Source organism: Salmo salar, unplaced genomic scaffold, assembly GCF_905237065.1.
Source record: "Salmo salar unplaced genomic scaffold, Ssal_v3.1, whole genome shotgun sequence".
NCBI classification, from domain to species: domain Eukaryota; kingdom Metazoa; phylum Chordata; class Actinopteri; order Salmoniformes; family Salmonidae; genus Salmo; species Salmo salar.
The window spans coordinates 26,084-51,542 of record NW_025550526.1 but is presented as its reverse complement, the minus strand read 5'-3'; the positions used below and the strand labels follow the sequence as shown (position 1 = coordinate 51,542).

Here is a 25,459-nt window from a genome sequence, read left to right as displayed (position 1 = left end):
GACCACAGTCCTTTACAGTTACAACCTGACTGACTGGAGGAAACATGACCACAGTCCTTTACAGTTACAACCTGACTGACTGGAGGAGACTAGACATGACCACAGTCCTTTACAGTTACAACCTGACTGACTGGAGGAGACTAGACATGACCACAGTCCTTTACAGTTACAACCTGACTGACTGGAGGAAACTAGACATGACCACAGTCCTTTACAGTTACAACCTGACTGACTGGAGGAGACATGACCACAGTCCTTTACAGTTACAACCTGACTGACTGGAGGAAACATGACCACAGTCCTTTACAGTTACAACCTGACTGACTGGAGGAGACATGACCACAGTCCTTTACAGTTACAACCTGACTGACTGGAGGAGACTAGACATGACCACAGTCCTTTACAGTTACAACCTGACTGACTGGAGGAAACATCACCACAGTCCTTTACAGTTACAACCTGACTGACTGGAGGAGACATGACCACAGTCCTTTACAGTTACAACCTGACTGACTGGAGGAAACATGACCACAGTCCTTTACAGTTACAACCTGACTGACTGGAGGAAACATGACCACAGTCCTTTACAGTTACAACCTGACTGACTGGAGGAAACATGACCACAGTCCTTTACAGTTACAACCTGACTGACTAGAGGAGACTAGATATGACCACAGTCCTTTACAGTTACAACCTGACTGACTGGAGGAGACTAGACATGACCACAGTCCTTTACAGTTACAACCTGACTGACTGGAGGAAACATGACCACAGTCCTTTACAGTTACAACCTGACTGACTGGAGGAAACATGACCACAGTCCTTTACAGTTACAACCTGACTGACTGGAGGAGACATGACCACAGTCCTTTACAGTTACAACCTGACTGACTGGAGGAGACTAGACATGACCACAGTCCTTTACAGTTACAACCTGACTGACTGGAGGAGACTAGACATGACCACAGTCCTTTACAGTTACAACCTGACTGACTGGAGGAAACATGACCACAGTCCTTTACAGTTACAACCTGACTGACTGGAGGAACATGACCACAGTCCTTTACAGTTACAACCTGACTGACTGGAGGAAACATGACCACAGTCCTTTACAGTTACAAACTGACTGGAGGAAACATGACCACAGTCCTTTACAGTTACAACCTGACTGACTGGAGGAGACTAGATATGACCACAGTCCTTTACAGTTACAGCCTGACTGACTGGAGGAGACTAGACATGACCACAGTCCTTTACAGTTACAACCTGACTGACTGGAGGAAACATGACCACAGTCCTTTACAGTTACAACCTGACTGACTGGAGGAGACATGACCACAGTCCTTTACAGTTACAACCTGACTGACTGGAGGAGACTAGACATGACCACAGTCCTTTACAGTTACAACCTGACTGACTGGAGGAGACTAGACATGACCACAGTCCTTTACAGTTACAACCTGACTGACTGGAGGAAACTAGACATGACCACAGTCCTTTACAGTTACAACCTGACTGACTGGAGGAAACATGACCACAGTCCTTTACAGTTACAACCTGACTGACTGGAGGAGACATGACCACAGTCCTTTACAGTTACAACCTGACTGACTGGAGGAGACTAGACATGACCACAGTCCTTTACAGTTACAACCTGACTGACTGGAGGAGACTAGACATTACCAAAGTCCTTTACAGTTACAACCTGACTGACTGGAGGAGACTAGACATGACCACAGTCCTTTACAGTTACAACCTGACTGACTGGAGGAGACTAGACATGACCACAGTCCTTTACAGTTACAACCTGACTGACTGGAGGAAACATGACCACAGTCCTTTACAGTTACAACCTGACTGACTGGAGGAGACATGACCACAGTCCTTTACAGTTACAACCTGACTGACTGGAGGAAACATGACCACAGTCCTTTACAGTTACAACCTGACTGACTGGAGGAAACATGACCACAGTCCTTTACAGTTACAACCTGACTGACTGGAGGAAACATGACCACAGTCCTTTACAGTTACAACCTGACTGACTGGAGGAAACATGACCACAGTCCTTTACAGTTACAACCTGACTGACTGGAGGAGACTAGACATGACCACAGTCCTTTACAGTTACAACCTGACTGACTGGAGGAAACATGACCACAGTCCTTTACAGTTACAACCTGACTGACGGGAGGAGACATGACCACAGTCCTTTACAGTTACAACCTGACTGACTGGAGGAGACTAGACATGACCACAGTCCTTTACAGTTACAACCTGACTGACTGGAGGAGACTAGACATGACCACAGTCCTTTACAGTTACAACCTGACTGACTGGAGGAGACTAGACATGACCACAGTCCTTTACAGTTACAACCTGACTGACTGGAGGAAACATGACCACAGTCCTTTACAGTTACAAACTGACTGACTGGAGGAAACATGACCACAGTCCTTTACAGTTACAACCTGACTGACTGGAGGAGACTAGACATGACCACAGTCCTTTACAGTTACAACCTGACTGACTGGAGGAGACTAGACATGACCACAGTCCTTTACAGTTACAACCTGACTGACTGGAGGAGACTAGACATGACCACAGTCCTTTACAGTTACAACCTGACTGACTGGAGGAGACTAGACATGACCACAGTCCTTTACAGTTACAACCTGACTGACTGGAGGAGACATGACCACAGTCCTTTACAGTTACAACCTGACTGACTGGAGGAAACATGACCACAGTCCTTTACAGTTACAACCTGACTGACTGGAGGAGACTAGACATGACCACAGTCCTTTACAGTTACAACCTGACTGACTGGAGGAAACATGACCACAGTCCTTTACAGTTACAACCTGACTGACTGGAGGAGACTAGACATGACCACAGTCCTTTACAGTTACAACCTGACTGACTGGAGGAGACTAGACATGACCACAGTCCTTTACAGTTACAACCTGACTGACTGGAGGAGACATGACCACAGTCCTTTACAGTTACAACCTGACTGACTGGAGGAGACTAGACATGACCACAGTCCTTTACAGTTACAACCTGACTGACTGGAGGAGACTAGACATGACCACAGTCCTTTACAGTTACAACCTGACTGACTGGAGGAGACATGACCACAGTCCTTTACAGTTACAACCTGACTGACTGGAGGAAACATGACCACAGTCCTTTACAGTTACAACCTGACTGACTGGAGGAGACATGACCACAGTCCTTTACAGTTACAACCTGACTGACTGGAGGAGACTAGACATGACCACAGTCCTTTACAGTTACAACCTGACTGACTGGAGGAAACATGACCACAGTCCTTTACAGTTACAACCTGACTGACTGGAGGAGACATGACCACAGTCCTTTACAGTTACAACCTGACTGACTGGAGGAAACATGACCACAGTCCTTTACAGTTACAACCTGACTGACTGGAGGAAACATGACCACAGTCCTTTACAGTTACAACCTGACTGACTGGAGGAAACATGACCACAGTCCTTTACAGTTACAACCTGACTGACTGGAGGAAACATGACCACAGTCCTTTACAGTTACAACCTGACTGACTGGAGGAGACTAGACATGACCACAGTCCTTTACAGTTACAACCTGACTGACTGGAGGAGACTAGACATGACCACAGTCCTTTACAGTTACAACCTGACTGACTGGAGGAGACTAGACATGACCACAGTCCTTTACAGTTACAACCTGACTGACTGGAGGAAACATGACCACAGTCCTTTACAGTTACAACCTGACTGACTGGAGGAGACATGACCACAGTCCTTTACAGTTACAACCTGACTGACTGGAGGAGACTAGACATGACCACAGTCCTTTACAGTTACAACCTGACTGACTGGAGGAGACATGACCACAGTCCTTTACAGTTACAACCTGAATGACTGGAGGAGACTAGACATGACCACAGTCCTTTACAGTTACAACCTGACTGACTGGAGGAGACTAGACATGACCACAGTCCTTTACAGTTACAACCTGACTGACTGGAGGAGACTAGACATGACCACAGTCCTTTACAGTTACAACCTGACTGACTGGAGGAGACATGACCACAGTCCTTTACAGTTACAACCTGACTGACTGGAGGAGACATGACCACAGTCCTTTACAGTTACAACCTGACTGACTGGAGGAGACTAGACATGACCACAGTCCTTTACAGTTACAACCTGACTGACTGGAGGAGACATGACCACAGTCCTTTACAGTTACAACCTGACTGACTGGAGGAAACATGACCACAGTCCTTTACAGTTACAACCTGACTGACTGGAGGAGACATGACCACAGTCCTTTACAGTTACAACCTGACTGACTGGAGGAGACTAGACATGACCACAGTCCTTTACAGTTACAACCTGACTGAGTGGAGGAAACATGACCACAGTCCTTTACAGTTACAACCTGACTGACTGGAGGAAACATGACCACAGTCCTTTACAGTTACAACCTGACTGACTGGAGGAGACTAGACATGACCACAGTCCTTTACAGTTACAACCTGACTGACTGGAGGAGACATGACCACAGTCCTTTACAGTTACAACCTGACTGACTGTAGGAGACTAGACATGACCACAGTCCTTTACAGTTACAAACTGACTGACTGGAGGAAACATGACCACAGTCCTTTACAGTTACAACCTGACTGACTGGAGGAGACTAGACATGACCACAGTCCTTTACAGTTACAACCTGACTGACTGGAGGAGACTAGACATGACCAAAAATAACCCAAAATAGTTCTACCTGGAACCAAAAAGGGTTCTTCAAAGGTTTCTCCTATGAGGACAGCCTAAGCGTGTACTATATATATTCGTTGGCTATGTCATAGCTACGTTAGTCAACAATAAATAATAAACAATAAATAACAATTCATCTGCAACAATTACAAGTTAATTAGTGTTGATGGTGATTTATGAACCAAAACAGGGACAAGAAACATATGCTACATTGCCCACTAATCTGATAAAGGTAGATATCTGGTCTCCTTTATGGCTCTAATGTAACATCCTGGCCATAGAGAGGGGTTTTTATTTCTTTATTTTGGTTAGGCCAGCGTGTTACATTGTTCTATGTTCTTTTTCTATGTTTTTTTTGTATTTCTTTGTTTTGGGCCGTGTGTGGCTCCCAATCAGGCACAGCTGAAGTTCGTTGTTGTTGATTGGGAGTCACACATAAGGGGCATGTTTTTCCTTTGGGTTTTGTGGGTAATTGTATTTTGTTAGTGTGTTTTCCTAACAGAACTGTTTGCTGTCGTCTTTTGTTTATTTTTGTAGTGTTTTCTTTTTCATTAAAACACTAATGATGAACACGTCCTCCGCTGCGTATTGGTCCACCTTTTCCGACGATGGCTTCTCTGTTTCATCTGACGACGAAGATCATCTAATCTGATAGTGGTAGATGTCTAGTCTCCTTTATGGCTCTAATCTGATAGTGGTAGATGTCTAGTCTCCTTTATGGCTCTAATCTGATAGTGGTAGATGTCTAGTCTCCTTTATGGCTCTAATCTGATAGTGGTAGATGTCTAGTCTCCTTTATGGCTCTAATCTGATAGTGGTAGATGTCTAGTCTCCTTTATGGCTCTAATCTGATAGTGGTAGATGTCTAGTCTCCTTTATGGCTCTAATCTGATAGTGGTAGATGTCTAGTCTCCTTTATGGCTCTAATCTGATAGTGGTAGATGTCTAGTCTTTTTATGGCTCTAATCTGATAGTGGCTTTATGGCTCAGACCAGCACATAATTTATGCACACACACACACACACACACACACACACACACACACACACACACACACACACACACACACACACACACACACACACACACACACACACACACACACACACACACACACACACACACACACACACACACAGAGAAATCAGCTCAGTCAGATCCAGCTCATGCGCTTCATCAGTAACAGATTTTAATTTAGAATAGAACATTTATCTGTTTAAGCAAAAAATGTTATTGCATCAAACCGAATCGTTTCTCACTAAAACGTATCGTTCCTGTATGGTATTTGAACCCATATATCTATGCTTATCCCTAACACATAGGGTTAAGACCTCATCCCTAACACATAGGGTTAAGACCTCATCCCTAACACATAGGGTTAAGACCTCATCCCTAACACATAGGGTTAAGACCTCATCCCTAACACAGATTTAACTTACAAAAATGTTGAATCTGAAATTGGGATTTTATTTTAGGAATAAGGCCTGTTTTTCTTTTGAAGCCAGAAGGAGGCTAGTATCAGCTACATTTATGCCTTTACTAGACTATGGGGATATTTTATATATGAATGCTTCCGCTCAGTGTTTGAGATCAATTGACACCCTTTACCATGGCACTTTGAGATTTATTTTAAACTGCAAAACCTTTATGCACCACTGCACTTTATATACCAGGGTTGGCTGGCCTTCTCTAGTCACTCGTAGGCTCAGTCACTGGTATACTTTTATTTACAAAGTCATTTTGGGTTTATTACCGTTTTATTTGGGCATTTTTATTGTTCAGAAATGTGGTGGGTCGTCTCTTCGTTCGCTGGACTTTATCCGGCTAACTGTTCCAAATGTCCGAACTGAATTTGGTAAAAGGGCTTTTAGGTTCTCTGCTCCATCGTCTTGCAAAATACTTTTAAACTGGAAGAACTTGTCCCGATTGGTGTTTTTAAATCACTGATGAATGATCTTGAGACTGATTCCCTGACCTGTCAATGTTTTTAATTTGCTGTTTTTGATTTTGTTAAACTCGTGTGAATTCAATGGTTTTTATTAGATTACTTGTGGTTTGTCTGTAATTCTTGTAATGACTTGGTGCTGCATATCTTGGCCAGGACGCTCTTGAAAAAGAGATTTTAAATCTCAATGAGCCCTTCCTGGTTAAATAAAGGTTAAATTAAACATTTTAAATAGGGTTAAGACCTCATCCCTAACACATAGGGTTAAGACCTCATCCCTAACACATAGGTTTAAGACCTCATCCCTAACACATAGGGTTTAGACCTCATCCCTAACACACAGGGTTAAGACCTCATCCCTAACACATCGGGCTCAGACCTCATCCCTAACACATAGGGCTAAGACCTCATCCCTAACACATAGGGTTAATACCTCATCCCTAACACATAGGGTTAATACCTCATCCCTAACACATAGGGTTAAGACCTCATCCCTAACACATAGGGTTAAGACCTCATCCCTAACACATAGGGTTAAGACCTCATCCCTAACACATCGGGCTAAGACCTCATCCCTAACACATCGGGCTAAGACCTCATCCCTAACACACAGGGTTAAGACCTCATCCCTAACACACAGGGTTAAGATTTATTGGAATGGCCTCTTGTTTTGAGCAGTGTTTATATTCCCCCTCTGTTAAGAGGAGCTGTGGCCTATACCACTCCTCCATCCTGCTAACCAGTCACAGTCACTTGAGCAGTTAATTAGCTAGCTGTAATTGTTGTCTCTGCCCAGAAAGGATCTTTTCCTGCTAACTCATTTAATGGGACTTTAAGTCCACCATAGTCATTATGTTCTGAAGCAGGACGTTATTCCCACGCCTCAATCAATAAAGGTTCGTCCCAAATGGCACCCTATTCCCTACATATATAGTGCGCTACTTTTAAAACCAGAGCATCGAGGTGCTATTTAGGACGCAGTTAATGTCTTTACCACAGGAGGTTGGTGGCACTTCAGTTGGGGAGGACGGGCTCGTGGTAACGGCTGTTAATGAGTGGAATGGTAGCAAACACGTTTTCAATGTGTTTGATGCCATTTTCATTCACATCGTTTCCAGACATTATTATGAGCTGTCCTCCCCTCACCAGCCTCCTCTGGTCTTTACAATGCAGAGAAATGAGAATATGTTACTGTGTGACACTACGGCTGGTTCCCAGAAACACTTACTAGTCGAAATGCCGACACGTTGTTTTCTGAGTTGTGTGTATGTCCTTGTGTGTGTATGTCCTTGTGTGTGTTAACTCCAGGATGGTCTCCATAATGTGTGTTAACTCTAGGATGGTCTCCATAATGTGTGTTAACTCTAGGATGGTCTCCATAATGTGTGTTAACTCTAGGATGGTCTCCATAATGTGTGTTAACTCTAGGATGGTCTCCATAATGTGTGTTAACTCCAGGATGGTCTCCATAATGTGTGTTAACTCTAGGATGGTCTCCATAATGTGTGTTAACTCTAGGATGGTCTCCATAATGTGTGTTAACTCTAGGATGGTCTCCATAATGTGTGTTAACTCTAGGATGGTCTCCATAATGTGTGTTAACTCTAGGATGGTCTCCATAATGTGTGTTAACTCTAGGATGGTCTCCATAATGTGTGTTAACTCCAGGATGGTCTCCATAATGTGTGTTAACTCTAGGATGGTCTCCATAATGTGTGTTAACTCTAGGATGGTCTCCATAATGTGTGTTAACTCTAGGATGGTCTCCATAATGTGTGTTAACTCTAGGATGGTCTCCATAATGTGTGTTAACTCTAGGATGGTCTCCATAATGTGTGTTAACTCTAGGATGGTCTCCATAATGTGTGTTAACTCTAGGATGGTCTCCATAATGTGTGTTAACTCTAGGATGGTCTCCATAATGTGTGTTAACTCTAGGATGGTCTCCATAATGTGTGTTAACTCTAGGATGGTCTCCATAATGTGTGTTAACTCTAGGATGGTCTCCATAATGTGTGTTAACTCTAGGATGGTCTCCATAATGTGTGTTAACTCCAGGATGGTCTCCATAATGTGTGTTAACTCTAGGATGGTCTCCATAATGTGTGTTAACTCTAGGATGGTCTCCATAATGTGTGTTAACTCTAGGATGGTCTCCATAATGTGTGTTAACTCTAGGATGGTCTCCATAATGTGTGTTAACTCTAGGATGGTCTCCATAATGTGTGTTAACTCTAGGATGGTCTCCATAATGTGTGTTAACTCTAGGATGGTCTCCATAATGTGTGTTAACTCCAGGATGGTCTCCATAATGTGTGTTAACTCTAGGATGGTCTCCATAATGTGTGTTAACTCTAGGATGGTCTCCATAATGTGTGTTAACTCTAGGATGGTCTCCATAATGTGTGTTAACTCTAGGATGGTCTCCATAATGTGTGTTAACTCTAGGATGGTCTCCATAATGTGTGTTAAATCTAGGATGGTCTCCATAATGTGTGTTAACTCTAGGATGGTCTCCATAATGTGTGTTAACTCTAGGATGGTCTCCATAATGTGTGTTAACTCTAGGATGGTCTCCATAATGTGTGTTAACTCTAGGATGGTCTCCATAATGTGTGTTAAATCTAGGATGGTCTCCATAATGTGTGTTAACTCTAGGATGGTCTCCATAATGTGTGTTAACTCCAGGATGGTCTCCATAATGTGTGTTAACTCTAGGATGGTCTCCATAATGTGTGTTAACTCTAGGATGGTCTCCATAATGTGTGTTAACTCCAGGATGGTCTCCATAATGTGTGTTAACTCTAGGATGGTCTCCATAATGTGTGTTAACTCCAGGATGGTCTCCATAATGTGTGTTAACTCTAGGATGGTCTCCATAATGTGTGTTAACTCTAGGATGGTCTCCATAATGTGTGTTAACTCTAGGATGGTCTCCATAATGTGTGTTAACTCTAGGATGGTCTCCATAATGTGTGTTAACTCTAGGATGGTCTCCATAATGTGTGTTAACTCTAGGATGGTCTCCATAATGTGTGTTAACTCTAGGATGGTCTCCATAATGTGTGTTAACTCTAGGATGGTCTCCATAATGTGTGTTAACTCTAGGATGGTCTCCATAATGTGTGTTAACTCTAGGATGGTCTCCATAATGTGTGTTAACTCCAGGATGGTCTCCATAATAATACAACCTGTTTATCCCTCTCTGTCTTCTCCTCCACTCTATAATTCTCTGGCAGGTTTTGATCTGTCTCACTGCGAGGATCCCGGGTGCCTCAGTTTGGGTTCAAAGTCAGCGACCAGGGGCACTTCGCTGGCAGTGCCATCACGTACGGCTGCGACCAAGGTTATTCCCTGCACGGAAGTGGCATACTCAAGTGCATGACCCGAGAGAGAAGAGCATGGGACAACCACCTCCCCTCATGCATAGGTAATCCTGTCTTGTCCCCCTCTTTCTTTCAATCGCTCTCTCTCTCTATCTCTCTCGTTCTATCCATCTCCCTCCCTCCCTCCCTCCCTCCCTCCCTCCCTCCCTCCCTCCCTCCCTCCCTCCCTCCCCTCCCTCTCTCTCTCTCTCTCTCTCTCTCTCTCCATCTCTCTCTCGTTCTATCCATCTCTCTCTCTCTCTCTCTCCATCTCTCTCTCGTTCTATCCATCTCTCTCTCTCTCTCTCTCTCTCTCTCTCTCTCTCTCTCTCTCTCTCTCTCTCTCGTTCTCTCTTTCTCTCTCTCTCTCGCTCTCTCTCTCCCTCTCTGCATCCTTTTATCTGGCAGCCCATATTAGTATACAGTCCAATCAGACAGTCAACATTGCTGAGCTCAGTGTTAATCCCAGGGATTTAGTCCTACATGATTTCCACTTAATTGGACTGTTGGAAAAACGTTCCGCTTTTCATTTAGTTGGAGAAGACAAATAGCTCTCATGTTTTGTTCAGAATAATTGATCCTTGTGAATGGGGGTGATGCCAGCTGATTCTTTATGTTAAGTGGTCTTGATGCCAGCTGATTATGTTAAATGGTCGTGATGCCAGTTGATTCTTTATGTTAAATGGTTGTGATGCCAGCTGATTCTTCATGTTAAATGGTCTTGATGCCAGCTGATTCTTCATGTTAAATGGTCGTGATGCCAGCTGATTATGTTAAATGGTCTTGATGCCAGCTGATTCTTCATGTTAAATGGTCGTGATGCCAGTTGATTCTTTATGTTATATGGTCTCGATGCCAGCTGATTCTTTATGTTAAATGGTCTTGATGCCAGCTGATTCTTCATGTTAAATGGTCTTGATGCCAGTTGATTCTTTATGTTAAATGGTCGTGATGCCAGTTGATTCTTCATGTTAAATGGTCGTGATGCCAGCTGATTATGTTAAATGGTCGTGATGCCAGCTGATTCTTCATGTTAAATGGTCGTGATGCCAGCTGATTCTTCATGTTAAATGGTCGTGATGCCAGCTGATTCTTTATGTTAAATGGTCGTGATGCCAGCTGATTCTTCATGTTAAATGGTCGTGATGCCAGCTGATTATGTTAAATGGTCTTGATGCCAGCTGATTCTTCATGTTAAATGGTCGTGATGCCAGTTGATTCTTTATGTTATATGGTCTCGATGCCAGCTGATTCTTTATGTTAAATGGTCTTGATGCCAGCTGATTCTTCATGTTAAATGGTCTTGATGCCAGTTGATTCTTTATGTTAAATGGTCTTGATGCCAGTTGATTCTTTATGTTAAATGGTCGTGATGCCAGTTGATTCTTCATGTTAAATGGTCGTGATGCCAGCTGATTATGTTAAATGGTCGTGATGCCAGCTGATTCTTCATGTTAAATGGTTGTGATGCCAGCTGATTCTTTATGTTAAATGGTCGTGATGCCAGTTGATTCTTCATGTTAAATGGTCGTGATGCCAGCTGATTATGTTAAATGGTCGTGATGCCAGCTGATTCTTCATGTTAAATGGTTGTGATGCCAGCTGATTCTTCATGTTAAATGGTCGTGATGCCAGCTGATTCTTCATGTTAAATGGTCGTGATGCCAGCTGATTCTTCATGTTAAATGATCGTGATGCCAGCTGATTCTTCATGTTAAATGGTCTCGATGCCAGATTTCTGCTTTATTGCATTGTAGTGTTTTCAAATAATTAACTCATCACGTTTTATTATTTACTTCCTTTTGAGTGATATGAAAACATTTAAATGTCTCTTTTTAGAAGCTCATTGATTAATGCATGTCTAGCCAAATCATCCATACTTGCCGTATTCCATCCCTTCCGTCAGTGATCAGTGTTACATGTGTAGATTGCTGCATTAGGTTCAATCCATGCAAGGCAAGGAGGACAAACTGCTCAAGTTATTAGCTTGAATCTAGCAGGTGTAGTGTGTCTGCAGTGTCTTGTGCTGATAGATTATGGTAAAAATGGACATAAACATTCTGCAGGTGTAGCTACAGAATGGCTCTATAAATGCCATGGAGCTTTGGTTTCTCTATTTAACATGTATTTATTCAGGAATATGTTCTGTGAGCTACTATTGTATTCTTTTTTTATGCAGTGTTTTGGTTGTTAAACAGTGGCTAGCCTAAAGAGCTGGAGCTAACACTTCACTGATAGGAAGTCTTTTATCCAGCTTGAATAACAAATGGTTTTCAACAGGTAGAGAGAGAGAGAGAGAGAGAGAGAGAGAGAGAGAAGAGAGAGAGAGAGAGAGAGAGAGAGAGAGAGAGAGAGAGAGAGAGAGAGAGAGAGAGAGGATTCTTGTGTATGCAGTCTTTTGGTTGTTTAACAGTGTCTGGCTTAAAGAGCTGGAGCTAACACTGTTTTGACAGGAAGTCTTTTATCCAGCTTGAATAACAAATCATTTTCAACAGGTACAGAGAGTTTATTGTATGTAAAACAGAGAGAGATAGAGCTTCAGAGAGAGAGAGAGAGAAACACGAGAGAGGGACTGCTAATTATCAAAATCCAGAAAAGAGCCGTTAAATTCTACAACCACCTAAAAGGAAGTGATTACCAAACCTTCCATAACAAAGCCATCACCTACAGAGAGATGAACCTGGAGAAGAGTCCCCTAAGCAAGCTGGTCCTGGGGCTCTGTTCACAAACACAAACAGACCCCACAGAGCCCCAGGACAGCAACACAATTAGACCCAACCAAATCATGAGAAAACAGAAAGATAATTACTTGACAAATTGGAAGGAATTTACAAAAAACAGAGCAAACTGCAATGCTATTTGGCCCTAATCAGAGAGTAGAATACCTGACCAACATGACTGACCCCAAATTAAGGAAAGCTTTGACTATGTACAGACTCAGTGAGCATAGCCTTGCTATTGAGAAAGGCCGCCGTAGGCAGACCTGGCTCTCAAGAGAAGACAGGCTATGTGCACACTGCCCACAAAATGAGGTGGAAACTGAGCTGCACTTCCTAACCTCCTGCCCAATGTAGGACCATATTAGAGACACATATTTCCCTCAGATTACACAGATCCTCAAAGAATTCGAAAACAAATCAAATTTTGATAAGCTCCCATATCTACTGGGTGAAATACCACAGACTGCCATCACAGCAGCAAGATGTGTGACCTGTTGGCACAAGAAAAGGGCAACCAGTGAAGAAAAACACCATTGTTAATACAACCTATATTTATGTTTATTTATTTTCCCTTCTGTACTTTAACTATTTGCACATCCTTACAACACTCTACATAGAAATGCCTCTATTCTTTTGGAACTTTTGTGAGAGTAATGTTTACTGTACATTTTTATTGTTTATTTCACTTTTGTTTATTATCTATTTCACTTGCTTTGGCGATGTACACATATGTTTCCCATGCCAATAAAGCCCCTTAAATTGAAATTGAGAGAGAGAGAGAGAGAGAGAGAGAGAGAGAGACAGAGAGAGAGAGAGAGAGAGAGAGAGAGAGAGAGAGAGAGAGAGAGAGAGAGAGATGTTGATGAGATGGCTTCCTTACCACTTCGATACCTGTTATGGTTCTGTTGTTAGATTATGTCATTTATCCAATAATGAAATGTGGATAGTTTGTCAGCGATGTTGATGATAACCAGGACAATAGCTGAGAAATTCATATGTGCAGTGGTGAGTCTCTCTCCCACAGACCAGGACCAGGCACATTTATATTTTCTGGACAGTCTTTTAAAGGTAATTAATGGCGTCATTAAGAGGCATAATTTAGGCGAAACACGTTTTGCATTTCTAAGTACTTTAGGTACTGTTGTCTACCGCACACCATTCCATTACCAGGTACAAGGAGAAAGGGGCTTTACTCCAGGCAAGGATTTACTAACTGCTAGTCATTTGTATTCAGATCTCTATTCTGTTTTTGTTTTCTCTGTGTTGAATAACTGGGAATAGTCTGATTTGAGAAGTCTGGCAGGTGTGTATGCATGTATTTTCTTTAATACATTTTCCCTCAAGGGAAATGTTCTGTTGTTTAGATGTTGGATGTTGACAAGGTCGGATGACCTGTTAGTGACCTGTTTTTGTGTGTGTGTGTGTGTGTGTGTGTTTCTGTGTGCGTGTGTGTGCCTGCAGCGGAGTGTGGCGGTAGGTTCAAAGGTGAGTCTACAGGGCGCATCCTGTCTCCTGGATATCCCTTTCCTTACGACAACAACCTGCGCTGTACCTGGACCATCACAGTCAACTCTGGCAACATCGTCAGGTAGCTACTTCAAATATAGAATTGGAATTGAATATTATCTTCTTACCACAAAACTAATAGGCAAATTGGGGTACCCTTGTCTGGTACCATACAGAACAATTTCTAAATTAATTTCTTACAAAAGAGTCCTGCTGTTGTTTCAGATAACATCATGTCAAATATTTACTTACTTTGATTATTTCATTATGATTCATAATGCACAGTACGCATCAGAGTTTCCCTTAGCCGGTAATTGCCGGCTTTTGACTGATTAAAAAAATAAATAAGAAAAGCCGATAAGTAATTGTTGCAAGCCAAATTGAGTGGGAGAAAAAAAACAATCCCATTGCAAAACATTGCTTTGTATTCATTGTTGGAAATATCAGTCGATGGAAATACATTTGACCGGCATGCTTATCGGTCTATAGGTTAATTTGCAACATGTGTATAATTAAATTGGGGCGTGTGTATTTTCGTTAGTCATCATGTTTCTTATTTATCTCATGAGCACAGCATACAGAGCCTATTTTGATCTGATTATCACTTGTCAGACAGCTCCAGGTCCTGCAGCTCCTCAGCTCGTTGCTCCTGGCAATATCCGACCATAGAAACGCGCAAACAGTTATTTTATAAAGACTTCCTCATATGCCATTGTAACCAACATTTCTCTCCTGTTCTATTGTTTTTTTTTTTATAAGCGTTCTTTCATTTGTTCAGAAGTTAAAGACACAATCCTAGTCTTATTAGCAACCCATCCTAGTTGATGCATCTTTAGATCTCCCCCTCTTTCTTAGTTTATAACTGAGATCTCTGTCACATTTGAAACCGTTCACATCAGGGTGCGCTGTTAAGAATGGTGTTTTTCCCACGAATTGTATTTTAGGAAAATGTTTGAAAGTGATGTTTTATTGGTCAGCTTCATTACAGGAAGTTTTACACGTTCTATAAAGATGAATTACCATAATCTAAATATGATTTCTGTCATTCATTCTGAGTACCGTGTGATGGACAGCCTAATGGGTTACGCCAACCAAATGATTATGGGTCAGATAATTTACTAAAAATGTCCGGTAAATTAAAATCTTCCCAGTCACCTTGTCCGCCGGCACATTTTGCACAACGAAAACCCTGGTACTCATCTCCCTTTTTACCATGAAATTAAAATGAATTATTATAATTTTTTTTTAAATGGGGCATCCTTGTCTGTTACCTCACATATCAGTGCATTACAAAACATAGCCATCTGCATTTCCAGATATTGTTATTACTTAGTCAGAACCATGTAATTAAAGATTCAAAATACACAGTTGGTGACTGCCTGTAGAGGTACTGTATGCCTGTAGCCGCCTGACTGTGGACTTGGTTTGTCTCATCGGATCCCGGTCCTTCCCAACTAGCCCTCCAGTTCCTGGCACCAGTCAAATGGAGGATGTGAATAGTTTTCACATGGTTTGTCCTGCCAGACATAGGCGATAGAGTAAACAGAAAATGCACACAACCTCAAGCGAATACAAATAGAATATGAAGAATTTATGATTTGAAATTGGTGTTGTCTTGGCCAAATCTGTTTATGTTTCATCCGATTTAAATCCCTTCCTCCCTAAGCCTCCAGTTCCTGGCGTTCGACACGGAGGCATCTCACGACATCCTGGAGGTTTGGGACGGACCAGCAGAAAATGAGATGTCTCTGAGGGAGGTGTCTGGCTCCCTGCTCCCCGAGGGGATTCACAGCACCCTCAACGTCGTCACCATTCAGTTCCAGACTGACTTCTACATCACCAAGTCTGGCTTCGCCATCGACTTCTCAAGTGAGTGTTTCAAGAAAATACCTGTCCGTTTCTTGAGTGACAAGAAAGAATAGCATTTATTTATTCTATTTACCTTCAACTCTGTAATAGTTGGTCTCATATGAACTGGGAAGCCAACTGGTCTCATATGTCTGCTGCGTGTCCTTCAGCTGCAGTATAATGTCATGTCTGCTGTGTGTCCTTCAGCTGCAGTATAATGTCATGTCTGCTGTGTATCCTTCAGCTGTTGTGTAATGTCATGTCTGCTGTGTGTCCTTCAGCTGTAGTATAATGTCATGTCTGCTGTGTGTCCTTCAGCTGTTGTGTAATGTCATGTCTGCAGTGTGTCCTTCAGCTGTTGTGTAATGTCATGTCTGCAGTGTGTCCTTCAGCTGTTGTGTCATGTCATGTCTGCTGTGTGTCCTTCAGCTGTTGTGTCATGTCATGTCTGCTGTGTGTCCTTCAGCTGTTGTGTAATGTCATGTCTGCTGTGTGTCCTTCAGCTGTTGTGTCATGTCATGTCTGCTGTGTGTCCTTCAGCTGTTGTGTCATGTCATGTCTGCTGTGTGTCCTTCAGCTGTTGTGTCATGTCATGTCTGCTGTGTGTCCTTCAGCTGCAGTATAATGTCGTCTGCTGTGTGTCCTTCAGCTGCAGTATAATGTCATGTCTGCTGTGTGTCCTTCAGCTGTAGTGTAATGTCATGTCTGCTGTGTGTCCTTCAGCTGCAGTATAATGTCATGTCTGCTGTGTGTCCTTCAGCTGTTGTGTCATGTCATGTCTGCTGTGTGTCCTTCAGCTGCAGTATAATGTCATGTCTGCTGTGTGTCCTTCAGCTGTTGTATAATGTCATGTCTGCTGTGTGTCCTTCAGCTGCAGTATAATGTCATGTCTGCTGTGTGTCCTTCAGCTGCAGTATAATGTCATGTCTGCTGTGTGTCCTTCAGCTGTTGTGTCATGTCATGTCTGCTGTGTGTCCTTCAGCTGCTGTGTCATGTCATGTCTGCTGTGTGTCCTTCAGCTGTTGTATAATGTCATGTCTGCTGTGTGTCCTTCAGCTGCAGTATAATGTCGTGTCTGCTGTGTATCCTTCAGCTGCAGTATAATGTCATGTCTGCTGTGCGTCCTTCAGCTGCAGTATAATGTCGTCTGCTGTGTGTCCTTCAGCTGTAGTATAATGTCATGTCTGCTGTGTGTCCTTCAGCTGCAGTATAATGTCGTGTGCTGTGTGTCCTTCAGCTGCAGTATAATGTCATGTCTGCTGTGTGTCCTTCAGCTGCAGTATAATGTCATGTCTGCTGTGTGTCCTTCAGCTGCAGTATAATGTCATGTCTGCTGTGTGTCCTTCAGCTGCAGTATAATGTCATGTCTGCTGTGTGTCCTTCAGCTGCAGTATAATGTCATGTCTGCTGTGTATCCTTCAGCTGCAGTATAATGTCATGTCTGCTGTGTGTCCTTCAGCTGCAGTATAATGTCATGTCTGCTGTGTGTCCTTCAGCTGCAGTATAATGTCATGTCTGCTGTGTGTCCTTCAGCTGCAGTATAATGTCATGTCTGCTGTGTGTCCTTCAGCTGCAGTATAATGTCATGTGCTGTGTGCCTCCAGGTTCAGTGGCGACAGCCTGCAGAGATCCAGGCATGCCTATGAACGGCAGTCGTAACGGAGAGGGGAGAGAACCAGATGACACGGTGACCTTTTCCTGTGATCCAGGATATGAGCTGCAGGGAGAGAGCAAGATCACCTGCATCCAGGTGGACAACAGATACTACTGGCAGCCCAGCCCTCCCAGCTGCATTGGTGAGGATTTACTACTGTACTGTACTGATCTATACTATACTGATCTATACTATACTGATCTATACTATACTGATCTATACTATACTGATCTACACTATACTGATCTACATTAAATTTAACTGGTTTATCAGCCCTCCCAGCTATATTGGTGGGGCTGTACATTAAATATAACTGGTTTATCAGCCCTCCCAGCTGTATTGGTGGGGCTGTACATTAAATATAACTGGTTTATCAGCCCTCCCAGCTGTATTGGTGAGGCTGTACATTAAATATAACTGGTTTATCAGCCCTCCCAGCTGTATTGGTGGGGCTGTACATGAAATATAACTGGTTTATCAGCCCTCCCAGCTGTATTGGTGGGACTGTACATGAAATATAACTGGTTTATCAGCCCTCCCAGCTGTATTGGTGGGGCTGTACATTAAACGCTACAGGGAATATAACTTTGGTTGTTCTGTTTGCATCGGAAGGGGTTTGAAAGACAGGCTCCTGGAAATTGAAGGAGGGGTTATTCTGTATAACATCACGACGAGAGTTATTCTGTCCTCAGGCTGTATCAGCGAGCCTTTAAATGTCAGGTCTTCCTTCTAAAAGAGGTCTTCTGACCTCACTGGGACTTCCTGGATAAATAAAGGATAAATCAAATAAAAACATCTATGATAAAATAATATATATATATATATATTACTACTAGGAATATAACTGTGTTTATTCTGCGCACCTTTCTGCAATAGTGGGGCTTTAAAAGGTCCTTTTTCAACCCAGTTTTGGTGAATCCCTGAGGATTTGGTTGAGAAAGGCTGCTGCTAATGAAACACTACAGGGGATAAAACAGGGGTCAGTCTACTAACTGTATTAATGAAACACTACAGGGGATATAACAGGGGTCAGTCTGTCCTACTAACTGTATTAATGAAACACTACAGGGGATATAACAGGGGTCAGTCTACTAACTGTATTAATGAAACACTACAGGGGATATAACAGGGGTCAGTCTACTAACTGTATTAATGAAACACTACAGGGGATATAACAGGGGTCAGTCTGTCCTACTAACTGTATTAATGAAACACTACAGGGGATAAAACAGGGGTCAGTCTCTACTAACTGTATTAATGAAACACTACAGGGGATATAACAGGGGTCAGTCTGCACTAACTGTATTAATGAAACACTACAGGGGATAAAACAGGGGTCAGTCTGTCCTACTAACTGTATTAATGAAACACTACAGGGGATATAACAGGGGTCAGTCTGTCCTACTAACTGTATTAATGAAACACTACAGGGGATATAACAGGGGTCAGTCTGTCCTACTAACTGTATTAATGAAACACTACAGGGGATATAACAGGGGTCAGTCTGTCTACTAACTGTATTAATGAAACACTACAGGGGATATAACAGGGGTCAGTCTGTCCTACTAACTGTATTAATGAAACACTACAGGGGATAAAACAGGGGTCAGTCTACTAACTGTATTAATGAAACACTACAGGGGATATAACAGGGGTCAGTCTGTCCTACTAACTGTATTAATGAAACACTACAGGGGATATAACAGGGGTCAGTCTGTCCTACTAACTGTATTAATGAAACACTACAGGGGATATAACAGGGGTCAGTCTACTAACTGTATTAATGAAACACTACAGGGGATATAACAGGGGTCAGTCTTCACTAACTGTATTAATGAAACACTACAGGGGATAAAACAGGGGTCAGTCTGTCCTACTAACTGTATTAATGAAACACTACAGGGGATATAACAGGGGTCAGTCTACTAACTGTATTAATGAAACACTACAGGGGATAAAACAGGGGTCAGTCTACTAACTGTATTAATGAAACACTACAGGGGATATAACAGGGTTCAGTCTGTCCTACTAACTGTATTAATGAAACACTACAGGGGATAAAACAGGGGTCAGTCTACTAACTGTATTAATGAAACACTACAGGGGATATAACAGGGGTCAGTCTGTCCTACTAACTGTATTAATGAAACACTACAGGGGATAAAACAGGGGTCAGTCTGCCACTAACTGTATTAATGAAACACTACAGGGGATATAACAGGGGTCAGTCTGTCCTACTAACTGTATTAATGAAACACTACAGGGGACAAAACAGGGGTCAGTCTGTCCTACTAACTGTATTAATGAAACACTACAGGGGATAAAACAGGGGTCAGTCTGTCCTACTAACTGTATTAATGAAACACTACAGGGGATATAACAGGGGTCAGTCTGTCCTACTAACTGTATTAATGAAACACTACAGGGGATATAACAGGGTTCAGTCTGTCCTACTAACTGTATTAATGAAACACTACAGGGGATAAAACAGGGGTCAGTCTGACTAACTGTATTAATGAAACACTACAGGGGATAAAACAGGGGTCAGTCTGTCACTAACTGTATTAATGAAACACTACAGGGGATATAACAGGGGTCAGTCTGTCCTACTAACTGTATTAATGAAACACTACAGGGGATATAACAGGGGTCAGTCTGTCCTACTAACTGTATTAATGAAACACTACAGGGGATATAACAGGGGTCAGTCTGTCCTACTAACTGTATTAATGAAACACTACAGGGGATATAACAGGGGTCAGTCTGTCCTACTAACTGTATTAATGAAACACTACAGGGGATATAACAGGGGTCAGTCTGTCCTACTAACTGTATTAATGAAACACTACAGGGGATAAAACAGGGGTCAGTCTGTCCTACTAACTGTATTAATGAAACACTACAGGGGATATAACAGGGGTCAGTCTCCTACTAACTGTATTAATGAAACACTACAGGGGATATAACAGGGGTCAGTCTGTCCTACTAACTTTATTAATGAAACACTACAGGGGATAAAACAGGGTAGTCTGTCTGTCCTACTAACTGTATTAATGAAACACTACAGGGGATATAACAGGGGTCAGTCTGTCCTACTAACTGTATTAATGAAACACTACAGGGGATATAACAGGGGTCAGTCTGTCCTACTAACTGTATTAATGAAACACTACAGGGGATATAACAGGGGTCAGTCTGTCCTACTAACTGTATTAATGAAACACTACAGGGGATATAACAGGGGTCAGTCTGTCCTACTAACTGTATTAATGAAACACTACAGGGGATATAACAGGGGTCAGTCTGTCCTACTAACTGTATTAATGAAACACTACAGGGGATAAAACAGGGGTCAGTCTGTCCTACTAACTGTATTAATGAAACACTACAGGGGATATAACAGGGGTCAGTCTACTAACTGTATTGGTGACACGTACAAATTACACCCTACTAGGGATATTTTCTAGTTTTATTATTCTGTCTGAAAACCACCGGTATGATTAAAGGGGTTAACAGTACCAAGACATATTAAACCACCGGTATGATTAAAGGGGTTAACAGTACCAAGACATATTAAACCACCGGTATGATTAAAGGGGTTAACAGTACCAAGACATATTAAACCACCGGTATGATTAAAGGGGTTAACAGTACCAAGACATATTAAACCACCGGTATGATTAAAGGGGTTAACAGTACCAAGACATATTAAACCACCGGTATGATTAAAGGGGTTAACAGTACCAAGACATATTAAACCACCGGTATGATTAAAGGGGTTAACAGTACCAAGACATATTAAACCACCGGTATGATTAAAGGGGTTAACAGTACCAAGACATATTAAACCACCGGTATGATTAAAGGGGTTAACAGTACCAAGACATATTAAACCACCGGTATGATTAAAGGGGTTAACAGTACCAAGACATATTAAACCACCGGTATGATTAAAGGGGTTAACAGTACCAAGACATATTAAACCACCGGTATGATTAAAGGGGTTAACAGTACCAAGACATATTAAACCACCGGTATGATTAAAGGGGTTAACAGTACCGAAGACATATTAAACCACCGGTATGATTAAAGGGGTTAACAGTACCAAGACATATTAAACCACCGGTATGATTAAAGGGGTTAACAGTACCAAGACATATTAAACCACCGGTATGATTAAAGGGGTTAACAGTACCAAGACATATTAAACCACCGGTATGATTAAAGGGGTTAACAGTACCAAGACATATTAAACCACCGGTATGATTAAAGGGGTTAACAGTACCGTGACCAAGACATATTAAACCACCGGTATGATTAAAGGGGTTAACAGTACCAAGACATATTAAACCACCGGTATGATTAAAGGGGTTAACAGTACCAAGACATATTAAACCACCGGTATGATTAAAGGGGTTAACAGTACCAAGACATATTAAACCACCGGTATGATTAAAGGGGTTAACAGTACCAAGACATATTAAACCACCGGTATGATTAAAGGGGTTAACAGTACCAAGACATATTAAACCACCGGTATGATTAAAGGGGTTAACAGTACCAAGACATATTAAACCACCGGTATGATTAAAGGGGTTAACAGTACTGTGACCAAGACATATTAAAACCACTACATTGTGTTGTACTGTATGCTTTGAACATGGTGTGTGTGTGTGTGTGTGTGTGTGTGTGTGTGTGTTTCTCCAGCTCCCTGTGGAGGTAATGTAACGGGATCATCAGGATTCATCCTCTCTCCCAACTTCCCCCTCCCCTACCCGCACAGCAAAGACTGTGATTGGCTGATCGCTGTCCACTCAGACTACGTCATATCGCTGGCTTTTATCAGGTAAGGAATGAATTAATGAATTAATGAATGAATGAATAAATGAACGAATAAATGAATGAATAAATGAATGAATGAATAAATAAATGAATTAATAAATAAATGAATGAATGAATGCATAAATGAATGAATGAATGAATGAATGAATGAATGAATGAATGAATGAATGATTCCATTCAGGTAATCTTCTGAACTGAAACACACCAGAAAGAGGAACAGCTGAGAGCAGAGGGTGTCTGCAGTGTGTTAGCGATCGCCTGCTGGGTGTTGATGAACTGTGGGTGGATTCAACATGTAGAATCATCAGGAAATTAAAGTGACATTTGACAGCCGATGTTACTGTGGTCTGGCGTTCCTCTCTACTGGTATCTGAGTCTGGTTCCTCTCAGGGTTTCTTCCTTTCATGGAGGTGATGGCCTTGGTATCTGAGTCTGGTTCCTCTCAGGGTTTCTTCCTTTCATGGAGGTGATGGCCTTGGTATCTGAGTCTGGTTCCTCTCAGGGTTTCTTCCTTTCATGGAGGTGATGGCCTTGGTATCTGAGTCTGGTTCCTCTCAGGGTTTCTTCCTTTCATGGAGGTGATGGCCTTGGTATCTGAGTCTGGTTCCTCTCAGGGTTTCTTCCTTTCATGGAGGTGATGGCCTTGGTATCTGAGTCTGGTTCCTCTCTGGGTTTCTTCCTTTCATGGAGGTGATGGCCTTGGTATCTGAGTCTGGTTCCTCTCAGGGTTTCTTCCTTTCATGGAGGTGATGGCCTTGGTATCTGAGTCTGGTTCCTCTCAGGGTTTCTTCCTTTCATGGAGATCCTTGCTCTTTATATTGGGGCTCTGGGCGGCGTTATTGGAAGCCACTTTCTGAAAACTATTCTTTTGAAAATGTCTTTATCATAGTTTTTGAAAAGGAAAAGGTTTGTCTTGCTAGACACTGCTGATAGAGTCAACAGGAAATACAGCATAATTTTAATTTGGTTTGTCCTTGTCACGTCCTGACCAGTAAAAGGGGTTGTTTGTTATTGTAGTTTGGTCAGGGCGTGGCAGGGGGTGTTTGTTTAGTGTGTTTCGTTTTTTTGGGGGGCAATGTTCTATTTAGTCTATTTCTATGTTCAGGGTTTTTGGTTTGGCCTTCAATTAGAAGCAGCTCTTCTCCGTTGCTTTTAATTGGAGGCCATATTTAAGTAAGGGGTTTTTGTCACTGTGTTTGTGGGTAGTTGTTCCGTGAATAGTGTGTTGCCTTACAGGACTGTCTTCGTCGGTGTTTGTTATTTTGTTCAGTGTTCACGTTGCCTTCTAAAATAAAAGAAGATGAGTATACACATTCCCGCTGCGCTTTGGTCTAATCCATACGACGGACGTGACAGTCCTGCTAGATACTGCTGATAGTCAACAGGAAATACAGTATCATTTTCATTTGGTTTGTCCTGCTAGATACTGCTGATAGAGTCAACAGGAAATACAGTATCATTTTCATTTGGTTTCTCCTGCTAGATACTGCTGATAGAGTCAACAGGAAATACAGTATCATTTTCATTTGGTTTGTCCTGCTAGATACTGCTGATAGTCAACAGGAAATACAGTATCATTTTCATTTGGTTTCTCCTGCTAGATACTGCTGATAGAGTCAACAGGAAATACAGTATCATTTTCATTTGGTTTGTCCTGCTAGATACTGCTGATAGAGTCAACAGGAAATACAGTATCATTTTCATTTGGTTTGTCCTGCTAGATACTGCTGATAGTCAACAGGAAATACAGTATCATTTTCATTTGGTTTGTCCTGCTAGATACTGCTGATAGAGTCAACAGGAAATACAGTATCATTTTCATTTGGTTTCTCCTGCTAGATACTGCTGATAGTCAACAGGAAATACAGTATCATTTTCATTTGGTTTCACCTGCTAGATACTGCTGATAGATTCAACAGGAAATACAGTATCATTTTCATTTGGTTTCTCCTGCTAGATACTGCTGATAGTCAACAGGAAATACAGTATCATTTTCATTTGGTTTGTCCTGCTAGATACTGCTGATAGTCAACAGGAAATACAGTATCATTTTCATTTGGTTTGTCCTGCTAGATACTGCTGATAGTCAGCAGGAAATACAGTATCATTTTCATTTGGTTTCTCCTGCTAGATACTGCTGATAGTCAACAGGAAATACAGTATCATTTTCATTTGGTTTGTCCTGCTAGATACTGCTGATAGTCAACAGGAAATAGAGCATCATTTTCATTTGGTTTGCACTGCTAGATACTGCTGATAGAGTCATCAGGAAATACAGTATCATTTTCATTTGGTTTGTCCTGCTAGATACTGCTGATAGTCACACAACCTCACGGGAACACTGAAGAATAGGAAGAAGTTATGATTTGAAATTGGTGTTGTCTTGATTTAATTATCCCAAAGCTATTACCATTTTTGTCATAAAAGCCAAAGATTAGAAATAACAGGCTTCTCACTCAGTGAGACATTTGATATACAGCAATAGAACGATATGAAATGTCTGCTTCACACTACATTACCAGGGCCATTTGGGAGCAGTTCTTCCTACATGATGTTGCAACAATTCAATCTCTCATTTACTCAATCTCTCTCTCAATCTCTCTCTCTCTCTCAATCTCTCTCTCTCTCTCAATCTCTCACTCACTCAATCTCTCTCTCAATCTCTCACTCACTCACTCAATCTCTCTCAATCTCTCTCTCTCTCTCTCTCTCTCTCTCTCTCTCTCTCTCTCTCTCTCTCTCTCTCTCCCACTCTCTCTCTCCCACTACCTCTCCCCTCTCTCTCCCCT

At 42.1% G+C, this 25,459-nt stretch overlaps 1 protein-coding gene across 1 annotated transcript in view; it reads left to right on the top strand.

The window, feature by feature from the left end:
- Positions 1–25,459, top strand: part of LOC106596047 (CUB and sushi domain-containing protein 3) — a gene marked incomplete at its 3' end in the record, with an annotated part of 128,404 nt that overhangs the window by 91,285 nt on the left and 11,660 nt on the right. Inside the window, 6 exon segments of the mRNA XM_045713850.1 lie at positions 9,975–10,004; positions 10,007–10,165; positions 14,282–14,408; positions 15,993–16,195; positions 17,779–17,970; positions 22,536–22,674. Coding sequence (XP_045569806.1) covers positions 9,975–10,004; positions 10,007–10,165; positions 14,282–14,408; positions 15,993–16,195; positions 17,779–17,970; positions 22,536–22,674 — 850 coding nt within the window.